The 12697-nt window shown below is 29.0% G+C and overlaps 1 protein-coding gene across 1 annotated transcript in view; it reads left to right on the forward strand.

Annotated features, from left to right (window-relative positions):
- The window catches only part of LOC109605187 (uncharacterized), a 92518-nt gene extending 80711 nt beyond the window's left edge, over positions 1-11807 (forward strand). The window contains exons 6-7 of the mRNA XM_020021757.2: positions 9737-9929; positions 11474-11807. Coding sequence (XP_019877316.1) covers positions 9737-9929; positions 11474-11748 — 468 coding nt within the window. The 3' untranslated portion in view covers positions 11749-11807. The remainder of the gene's footprint in view (positions 1-9736; positions 9930-11473) is intronic.
- The last annotated feature ends 890 nt before the right edge of the window (positions 11808-12697 follow it).

A 12697-nucleotide genomic window follows, 5' to 3' on the forward strand; every position in this document is an offset into this window, starting at 1 on the left:
GATTGCTGAACCTGAATAACCGCCACCCACTTGCACATGAAAAACAAAAGGAATTCATTTAGTTGGCTACATATGACAAAATAGCACAAAGAATACCGACTATTGATTAAGATCGATTATTTGTGCCAAGCGAGGGAATCTCACAAAGTCTGATATAGTATTGGACATAAAGAGAATGCGCGTCCTCAAACGGGTATTAGCACATTTGTAGTTTAGGCGTCCCTGAGTGTAATTTTGAGCCAGTGTTCTGAACATTATTGCCTGAAACGTCATATTACTCACAGATACATTACGTATACACTTAATAGAGTTGGAAAAGGATTTATAAATGCACCTTTTGATAAGTAATGAGTTAATTGTCAAAATTCCCGCTATAGCATTTCACCGGCGTAGACATTTTTAGCGAGGCCACATTAATCTGCAAAGTGCGCGGCACGACGGACCGGAATATCTTCGGCATCTCGTAATTTGGTTTCCTTTCAGCAAATGAAACAATATTTTAAGGCGCCGGGTTAATCATGAAATTTATCGTCGCTTTGTCTCCATCAAATTTATTAGGACACTCCAGACCAAAACAATGGCTCACATTTATTAAGCGGTATCCAAATAGTGTGGAATAGATAAGAAATTTCACATACGTTTGACGAGTTCCGAAGGTTAGGTTTCAATGGGATTTATCGTTGGATATTGGCTCGGATGTTGAACGACCAGCTGATATTGACACTCAATTAGTCGACAGACCGAGATGGATGTAATGCGGACAATATAATGAAATCGGGGAGAAGTAACACAAAGATTAATAAGCTTTCGAAACATCCAGCTCGTGTCACGGACGACATTAATTTTTATTAATTTCGAAAGAGTTCTTTCAGAGGGTGTGAGACTGGACAGGTGCTAAACTGAAGGCTGAATAGAAGATAAATCATGGTGGGGTTTTTGAGGTGTTGTGTAAGATTTAATCTGGCGACATTTATTGGATGGATATGTCGGCAACAATACACTAGCCCAGAAGATTTTTTTCAATAAAATTATTTTACATTTCTACTGAAATAAATTTGTTACTGTTATCTTACTATTTAGTTACTTTCTTATTATCCAACTTTTAATACAGTTAATTTAAGCCTTGTTTTGTCCAATTATTTTATCAGTTCATCAAAACAAACGATTCAGTGCGGATTATCACTGTTAGAGCTTGTTCGTTTGTTTCTTATTCTTGCTAATTTTAATCAAGGAATCCTTGTCTTCAATTTCGTGGTGCTTAATATACAATGTGGTCTATTCAAGATGGATGCACTGTTATAAACATTTTTTTATTTATAACTCTATTTTAAAGAATAATTGTTTATAATGAAACAATAAAAAAGAATTATTTTTACACACAACTCGCTTTATACAGTCGTCAAAAATATACAATAAATTTTAATATAATTTTCATTTCATTATATAGTATTGGCCATAATATTATTAATGTTCTAAAATATAATAGACATATTGTATACTATAATGATTAGGTATTTTACCCATTCTGTATAGCATACCAAGAATTGTATGAAATTTAAATTTTATGGTTGAACAAAATAAGGTTTTAAACCTTCACTTATGCATCTGAATATGTTAATGACATCATTAAAATGGGCAAAGGCAAATTTGTTGGTTACAAGATATTAGATTTTTATAAAAGAGGTGTTACGCAAGTGGAAACGTTTGGAGTTAAAGCCCAACACCATTTCACGATTAATTCAGAAATATGGAGTCAGTGACATGTCAGACCACGAAAAACCAACCAAAGTCAAGATAAAAAAATTATGGATATTGTGAGGCCGAGCCGTTTCATCATCGGCCCAAATTTCCGCTGCTGTGAACCAATCTGGGTCATCTGGGATTCTGCTAGGACTATACATCGGAGATTTTTGGATTTTGGCTTAAAACATTGTAAGCCAGGAAAGAAACCACTTCTACGAAAGAAGAACATCGCAGTCAGACTAAAATTTGCCCAAGAACACGTCGGGTGGACAGTGATCGACACTGGAGGTATTGTTCAAGTTCAACGTCCGAATGGTGAACGATTCAACGAAAAATACATACAACCAGAAGGCTTCTTTATTAATGACACTTTTACCCCTCTGAGCTATCTTCACAACGTGCCACAAGTTCTCGGTGGGATTTAGGTCAGGTGATTGGACAGGCCAGCTTGAAAGCTGAACTTTGTTGTTACAAAACCAACGGTCAAAGTAAATTCTTTTTTAATGTTTTTTTTTATGATGGAAAAGGATTTTTATATACAAATCTCGTAATGATTCGTTCAATATTCGGCTTTATTTCGGCCTTTCGTCCTCGAGTTTCCTTTTGGGACTTATGTTTTACTGTATTTCCGACAATTGTCTTCGAGCAATTTAAATTTTTGGCTATTTTACGGTATAAAATACGTTTTTTATGCAATTGTTTTATTTTCTTTCGTCGTTCAAAGTACAATGTTGTGTTCTCCCCATTGTAACTGAAATTAACTATATTTTCATTCATTTTACTTAGGTAACAACTGTATACCACAGTTGCCGTTAATATGTTAAGTTATTTTAGGAACACAATATTTAAAGTTTCATCAGATGTCCCTATTATTTTTGCACATTTCACAAAATGATAAAAATGCGCAAGTCGATAAAAACAATAGTTTTTTATGCATAAAGATCCCAATTGCCAATTTAATGTGTAATTTCGAATAAATTTAGAAGTGTAACAAAGGAACATTTTTAATCTATTTCATACAAGTGTCCCTATTATATTTCACATGACTGTATGTTTTTTTAAAATATTATACAAAATAATTGAAGCAAAAATAATAAAATAGTATTATAACATAATTTATCGATATTTGGACTTGTTTCTCAAGTAAATAGTACTTCACTATGAAAATTTACCATTGTTTTTAGTCTTCTGATAAATATTTGTTTTTACCCATCCTTACACACTGAAGACTTCGATATTTAACGAAAACTTAATTCATTTCTTATAAACTTAAAAAGTAATAATTTTTTTTCCAAAAATGCAAATAATTTTGAAATACACGACCCGACAAAAATATTGACCACATTCTAAACATCAGTTCTCTTACGATATCTTAATGTGGTATAACAAATTTTCAATAAATCGAGATTAACAAAAATAATCAATTTCTTAAAAATATTCCATACTTTTGACCACCACTATATATTAAGAGAAAGAGCATTTTCTTTTAATTAAAAAATTCTGAAGAATTGTATAGTGCAACTGTAGTTACATGGAATTCAATTCCTAAATAATACATCTATAATCTTATTGGCTCTATGTAAATTAGATGTCTACAAGTTATAAGCAAGAAATATATATATATATATATATATATATATATATATATATATATATATATGTATATTTTCTACAATTAACTGTCGTAATTCAATTTTGTCTCTTAGTTACATTCATCTTCTAATGATATCTCTCAGATCCATTCAACGATTTAGCATATTTGATTGATTAGAAGATATATTTTCATTGGAAAAATTCGATTTTTAATTCTGACACGTTTAATAACATATCATATTTTGTTGTGAAATTGAGTACGTACTTATTTTTTCCACAATTTTCCCCATTTTTTCTACGAAAAATAATATAATAGACTTTTGAATTAGGATACATAAAATAGTGTTTCATTGTCTACCTTTTGAGCTATTATTCATTAAAATCGAGTTTTTCCCCTCTAAAATGAACAACATTGTTCATTTTCAGGCGTAAAGCTAGTGGAGGGGAAATAAATAATCCAAATTTTCAATCCTGCATACGTTAAAATTGATATTTACTAAAAGTAGTCCATCCCAGCGGGTATTTACTAAAATATAAATTCCAAGAAAATATTTTCAATTCCCATTTAGAGAAAAAAACCTATTAATGCACATTTAACAACATAAATAGGATTCCTCGTCAAGATTCTAATTTACTTTTTGATTACCCGAGATGAGTAATGACGGCTGTCCCCCGGCGGATGGGTATCTTGAAAAAAAGTTATTAAAGTTACAGAGATGTTATTAAACAAGGTTATCAGGAGGAAATACTTCACATCGGGACCAAGGACGGACAACACGATGAGCTTGTAACAGCCGAGAGAAGGAGTCGTCGGTAATTGGAACGTGAAATCCACAATGGAACACGTCACATTTCTGCTCACCTGGCTCTGTTTGTTTAGTCTCATTAATTCAACATGAACTACACCACCTTTGGAGCCCGAGAAACGAATCAAATTTTCTAATTTAATTTATTACATGTATTTAAGTGCGTAACAAACATTTGAAGAAGAATTAAGACTTACGCAACTTTTATTGACTGTTAAATGATGTCACTGTGATTAATGCAGTCTTTAACTAACTCAGAAATTTTCTCTTATTATTATTTTTTGGTAAATTGGGTAAACTGAAGACGGTTTATTTGAGTTTTGTGTGATATATGATATTACTTAAACTAGCGTCCAGGGCGAACGACAAGCCCGGTAGAGACAAACTATATTTTGTTACAAAGGTGATTAAATTACACATCCAATTTGTTTCGATTAGACCAGAAATAGCCGTGTTACCGCTGATTAAATATCAAATTCTTTGTAATTTATGACGTTATTTAGTTATTTTCATCGTTTAACTTATTTTTCCAACATACAAAGATTGTCATTTTTATTCATTCAAATACAAGCATTTCGAACCCTAAGATGAATAATAAAAATGTGGTGATAGGGAAGACTATTATTTAAATTTACTGCTAACTGAATTTTCATCAACTGAAACTCATCTATTTTTCATCCGATGGAAACGTGTTGAGTAGCATTGGACATGTAATTTAATCTGCTTCACACAGAAATATTATTTTATCTCAATCGGCCTTGCTGTTCACCTTGGATACTAGTTTAAATAAAATCGTAAATCGAAAAATATAAATACACGGATATCTTTTAAAAGAATATTTCTATAACTTTAATTAAATAATACACGGTGCGTCTTTTGAAATGAATAAATTGAATTTCTTATATTGATTAGATAAAAAAATATTATCAATATGTTTTATTTTGACCAGTATTATTATTTAAATATTTGCAGTGATAGATTTAATTTATTTTTTATATAATTAATGGACATGAAAATAAACATTTTATTTCCAAGAAAAAGCATTTTTTATATTTAAACATATTTTATTAAATTCATTCTTAATTTATCGATTGTTTTGCACAGCAAAATGCCTTAAACAAGACTATCTTCTGAAAATTTTACCGATGGAACATGGCAATCTGAATCAACAAATCAGTTCATTGGCAAGCCGAATATACGACACGTGTTAAGACCAAGAAGACAGAACCGTTTACTAATTATTTCTGCTGAATGAATCGCACACTCTCTACATCCAGGCTTCGTGCAGACTTGGAATCACTGTAAATCTGTCTTCGATTAAAAGAAGATTGAATGAAGCTGGTCTTAGAACCAGAAGACATGCAATTGAATACCATCTGTTAAACAGGAAACATCGGGTTGTCCACAGAGCATGTGTATGATTGTAAGATTCTAATGCTCTTCTAATTGATATTATGTTGAAATTTAGTAACTTTTAAATCAGTAAAATTCCAAACAATACACCTCACTTCAATAGTTGAAAAATTAATGAAAACAAGTAAAATGAAGTTTATATCTCGGTTCTATCAGCATAAAATATATAATACTAAAATTGCCTCAAGCATTTATACTGATCCCTAAAAATTTACGTGACAAAATAATTTTTATGTCTTTATTTTATAGCAAAGTCATAAAATTGCCCCCCGATAACTATTATAAGAACAACTAACAATTCAGAAGTAAATGTGATACTAAACCTGCCTTTTGTTGTGTAAATTTTGACCTGAAATTCATATTTTTTATAGAAATATAGAATTTTTTAAGTTTTTATTTTAGTAATAAACACTGAATAGTTTTTAATTTATCTAACATAACCAAATTGCTCAAAAACCTTTTCATTCGATTTTAGACAGCAAATTTCAAATAAGGTATCACAAGACCTTATTAATAGTTAATAAAAAATAATTGATGGTGAGTAGTTTTATTTATTTTTTAGTTTATCTAACATATTAAATGAATTATTCATAACTCTCTAACTACTCACCAGATTTTAGACAGCAAAATATCATTGAATAGAGAATAAAAATATCCTTCAAATAAGATATTACAAGAACATACTTTATATTAAAAAATAAATGACAGTGAATAGGTTTTTACTTTTTTGACACTTTGAATTTGAAATTGTTTATAAATGTGTAACCACTCGCATATCAAATAGTGAATTCAAATTCCTTTGATATAAAATGTCACAAGAACATCCTTTATGATAAAAAAATAGTTGATAGTGAATAGATTTGTATTTTTTAATAACTCACCCACATTTTATATGTATTTTTTTCAGGTCGATGCCTTTTTTCACTGATAAATTATCAATCCCACAAATTTCATTGGTATTTTTTCCAGTTTCGTTTATCAATTATTCGATATATTCTTCCAATTTACCAATTTATATGGATAAACCGAATTTTTCACAATGATCATCCGAATACTATTTATTCATTCATTCGATAAGTACTAGGGAAATATGGTTTAAAATTTTCATGGAAACGCTTAAATTAAATTACACAAATAAAACAGGCCATCCATCTCATTAATTCGCTGTTCCAGCATAAAATACCGCGTGCCGTACAAAATTACAATTCATTTTAAGTTTACAGAATTATAAAACATTATGTTTACGGTATTTCTGCATATAATGGAAACGCGTAGCTATGTAGTATGTATTTTCCCGATAAAGTATTTACAAATTTGTTAACACGAATTTATATACCGTAATCCACGCGAACACGGAGCCATGAATAATTAAGCTCGGTAAGTGGTTAATAAAGAATGCCAACTGAGCATGATGCTAATTTAATAAATGTGTTACATGTGCCGCCAACAGGTTGCTAAATTTCCCATCTCTTTCAAATCCCCCCACATTCACATTGAATTATTTGTTGGTTTATTTTTTGCAGTTCTTACAAAAAATAAAAGCTTTTACGGGCTCGTTTTAAATAATTGAATATGCATGTGGAATGAATATGGTACAGCGAATCCTGTTAAAAATTTTAACCTTTTTAATTTAAAACAACATTCAACATGCGATGTTAACACATGTGATACCTTGGAAATCAGATTAATTCTTAAAATAGCATTAGTAGTAGAATTTTATTACAATTTTTGTAGTGATAAAATTAAAATAATTGTATTTACAATTAGTCCTAGCATAATATAATAATAAAGTGTCAGTTTTTTTATTATCTAACTTCTGAATGTTTATTGAAATCAGTTTAAAAATAAAAAACATTTTTGAGGGTGTTTAAATGGGTTACATCAGGATACAATCTTTTAAATCCTACTCCATTGTGCATAACACAACATAATGAATTGCAATAAATCTATCAGTATTAAGCAATCAAAATTTTTATTCACCACTACATAGAACTCCATTCCAACCTTGCGGTTACCAATGAAGGTTTTTATAGAGAAATGTCAAATTTCTTCATATATTTTTGGGTTAAAGTTGAGCTTTTTTAGCAGATCTTCATAAAAGTAAATTTGATTCAACCAAACTGAACAAATATGAATGGTTTTTGTTGTAAAATTCACCACCGGACATTCAGCTTTAATCGTAAAATAACTGGATTGAATTTACAGATTCAAATGTATGACATTTTTCTATGTGGTCCACCTCAGATCTCAGCCACGAATTAAAAACAGCTGAATGGTTCTTGACACAACAGTACATTTATAAAAATCTTAACTTTTTATTTTGTGTATTTATCCATTTTCTACTTAAAAAGTTCATAGTATATTTATACATAAATATAAAAAGTTATCAGTATATTCTTCCAAGTAGTACAGGCCTACATTTTTGTAATACCTACTTTTTTATTCATTTTGTCAATTTTATATTCAATTTGATACTGTGTATATCTATTTATACATTCGTACGTTATATATAATATCACATAATATATATGTGAAACGTTACAACTAAGAATTATTACAAAATTATTGCAGTTAAGGATGTTAATGTTAAGATGTATTTAAATACATTTTATCTGTTCTGTTTTACGCTTATATGTTTATGCTGTATCACAAATAAATTTTATAATAAAACTGTATACATATACATTCCATATTTATTTATATTATTCTGAAATAATCCACTAATATATATGTATAACAATATTCCATTAAAAATCTATGATTTAATAGATGTCAGTAAAATTGAAATAAATAAGATTTGATAATTATATTAAAAATAATTATATTAAACGTGATTTAGATTTAGCGTAAATATTCTTAATACGTCTGTTTAAAATGTATAAATAACAATAACAATTATTATTAGTTTAAGACTATATATTTTAAATGACAATATTCATAAGAAGTTAATGAAATTATCAAGAACTTACACATGACTGAAATTTTACAATCTAGGTGATTCCATGACCATTTATTTATTATTATTATTATTATATATAAATACCATTGATTTTCATCTTCTCTATTATTCCAAATTTAAGTATATATTTGTAGATATTCTATTCAAGTATGGTAGAAATCACTATTCCAAAATAATACATTTTATATACTATTTCTATGACAATCAAATATTACATTTTAGATAACTGTATTAGTGTACACTAATAGTGTTATGTATTGTAGTTTATTATTAAATATTATTATATTATTAAGGTAAGAATAAGACACTTTCAGAAGTACTTTTATTCATTTGAACCCTGTATATATTTCCTATACTCTCTAAATCAGATCCTGAATTAACAAAATAAATATTCAAAACATTGCTTAATATACCTATAATCCTTCTTATGACTAATATTAAAATTAATTAGTTGTATTGCATGCCAATATACCTAATATTATATTAATATACTTAGTAATACTGAATATTAAATGTATTAATTAGTGAGTTTGTTAATATGTAAAAAATTTAATTATAAATTCTCCATTTAACTCATACATATGAAAAAATAATATACGAAATGTGAAATTGGGTACATTAATGTTAGCAAACAACTACAAGACAATTTTGTACAAAATTTTTACTATTTATTTGTAAGTATGGGACTACATTTCTATATAGTGCAGTGAGCACAACAGAGAATATTTAATTAGTAGTTTTAGAGATAACCTCGTCTATACACAATTTCTCTTGAATTTACTACAAAATTAACCAACCTAAATTTAGTTTGAACAAAATAAATCACCAAATTTAAATCAGACTCAAAGGGAATTAGTTTTGCATCTCCGTCGAAACCTAATCTGACAGTATAATCACTTAAGGATCTGTTTACAGTCGAAAAGACCGATGTTTGATTAACTTCTCGGTCAACTCTACTAAACCAACAAGTACAGTGCACCAGACATGTTTATCTGTACTTCATCGGATACGAAATAAACTTCCCAGACCGCAAATTAACACCAATGTGCCGAATTTAATTTAACGCCAATGTTTATTCGGGGATTAAGAAAAAACCAAAAGTCAACAACTCTACATATATATATATATATATATATATATATATATATATATATACATTCATTAAATAAACTTTTATGTTTTGTTTATAACACATTTTTAAGTCATTTGACACTCATTTCAGGTGGAAAACTCACTGAGCACTTACGAGCCGCACGCCTGCATAGTAATCTACTCGGTAACGTCAAAGTCCAGTTTTCAACACGCTGAGGAGACGCTCAATTATCTGTGGCGTGAGGGCTATACTCAGGAGAAGAGCGTAATCGTCGTGGGTAACAAGGCTGATCTGGCGAGGGCTCGCGTCATCACCGCAAACGGTACGCAATTTTAAATTTTTACATTTTCTCCAAAGTTTCGACAATACAATATATGTATGTCTTTATTTCCTTACTTTTTGTCCCCGAAACTTTCTGAAAACGGTATAATTCAACTGTTAAAAGTTTAAAAAGAAATTTTGCAACGGTTTATTTTTTGTATAAGTCTTACATTTACACTCTATTTTTCCAAAATTAAAAAAAAAATTGATTATTATATTTATTTTTGAAACATTTTAAAAATGTTATAAACAAAATCCCAAATACGAGATTATTCATTAGGGTTAATTATTGAAATTTAAAATAGACTGTATAACCGGGGTTACACTAACTTAACTTCGATTGCCACAACATTTTGATATTTCTAACCGCTTCTGAAATATATATATATATATATATATATATATATATATATATATACAAATTTCGAAAAAGACTCTCTCGTTTACTCTTTTGTCTGGATAAATCGAATGTCAAAAAACAATCCAATCTTATTGTCAACAGAAATTAAAGACCACTGGAAGAAATATAACTTGCTGAAATATAGTTCAAAGAGTGTGAGATGATTAGTAAATGTGAACTAAGAGAACTAAGAGAAAAATGCTGGTTTCTACTAAAAATGTGGAAGTCAAATTTTGAATTTATTGGACCACAGAACAGTGGGGACGAGCAATCCCTTTCAAAAATTATAATTGCTATATTATGTCCAGAACAATCTTATAGAATAAGAATATAATAATATTCACAATATTAAATAAAACAAAAATGGAAAATTAATTTTATTTTAACAATTCACATTAAATAAAAGAGTTATGGCTAAAATATTTAACATTTTATTTAAAAAACTTTTATTAAGATATTTTTAGTTTTGAGCACAAGATAAAATTTACTTTAAATTAATCAAAAATATCTACTGTTGGGCATAAACAAAATTATGTGGTCAATATCATTTTATTGATGGTGAGGTATTTGAATTCTGTGTGCTCTTTTAGTAATTTATTTGAAATTTTAAAAAACTTTTCTTGTGTGTATACAGGGTGATTCACAATGATCACGTTGTAGTATGAACCAAAAATTTTAGTTTGGTATCTGTTTTACTTTTTCATACCTAATGATCAATTAGGTAAATCATACTTATTATTTTGTTTATTAATTTATTTATTAATTTAATAAATTAATTATTTCTCATTCCAACAACTATTTAGAAACTCGTATTATATAAGTCGTTTGTGAATATTTGTTTGCAAAATTAAATAATATTATATTTGGTAGAATTGAGCAAGGTGGCTCATAGAATTGAACACTTTATTAATTAGTTTTCAACAAACTTTCGCGGCGGTGCACACGTAATTTATGTCGTCGCGGGCGGCAGTAATTCCGTTTGAAGTTTTTGTCTAGCGTGTTGTGAAACGGAACTTTACGTGGTGGCAAAAGTGGTAAACTGAATTACCCGACAATTTCCCACGACCGGGTTTATATGCCACGGGTTTTAATTCAATTTCAACCCACCGATATTCCTTATCGTTTATGGTGACGTAATTTTTCAGAGGGAAAAGCATTGGCGGTCGCCAGAGACTGCAAATTCATTGAAACATCTAGCGGCATCCAGCACAACGTGGACGAACTACTGGTGGGCATACTGAAACAGATTCGTTTGCGAGAAAGTAGGGACAAGAAGAAATCTGGATTGAAGAAGGAAAGTCAGAAACTGCACGGATCCAAAACAAGTTTGAGCTTGAACATTGCACGGGAAATTTTACAGAAGATTTGCATGAACGACATCAGTAAATCCAAGTCCTGCGAAAACCTTCACGTCCTATAAAAATCCTGCTCACATCTATAATCTCTTCAGTTTCAGGTAGAAATTTTGTTGGTTAATATATATATATATATATATATATATATATATATATAAAATTAGTTGAATCTGTAATGTATTTATTAACAACTTATTGTGATAATATTATTTGTTAGAAATGTACTGGTGGTAACTGAAAATTGATTTTAATTACTTCTTTGACGCTTCGCTATTTTCACTTTCATTCGTACAAAAAAAAAAAAACATCGATATCACCCACATCTACAGATAAAATATCGCACATCTGACGACGCTAAACTTTTTTAATACACTTTTAAAACTGAAAGTTTTGAACTGTAGTAAATGTGTGTTTCGTTCAAGTTACCTAAGAGATTATTTCAGTAACTCGAATTTTATTACCACGGGCCTGGATTAAGAATAATGTTTTAACAGAATTAGAAAGTTTATTGTCAGTTTTGTGGTAAGAACTCTTTATTTTGCACATTCATCCATTTTCTACTTAGAAAGTTCATAGTGTATTTATACATAAATATAAAAATAATTTTTATTTAAGATAACTGTGGTATTGTAAATATATAGTTAAGAACAAAGTTATCAGTATATTCTTCCAAGTAGTGCAGGCCTAAATTTTTGTAATATCTACTTTTTTATTCATTTTGTCAATTTTATATTCAATTTTACACTGTGTATATCTATTTATACATTCCTACGTTTCAAATATGTGAAACGTTACAACTATGAATTATTGCAAAATTATTGCAGTTAAGGATATTAATGTTAACATGTATTTAAATACCTTTTAACTGTTCTGTTTTACGCTTATATATTTATACTGTAGAAGGTATCACAAATAAATGGTTACATGTCTAAAATTTTACAATAAAACTATATACAATATTCAATATTTATTTATATTATTCTGAAATAATCCACAAATATGTATGTGTAACGA

This window comes from Aethina tumida, chromosome 1, assembly GCF_024364675.1.
Source record: "Aethina tumida isolate Nest 87 chromosome 1, icAetTumi1.1, whole genome shotgun sequence".
In the NCBI taxonomy this organism is placed as follows: Eukaryota; Metazoa; Arthropoda; class Insecta; order Coleoptera; family Nitidulidae; genus Aethina; species Aethina tumida.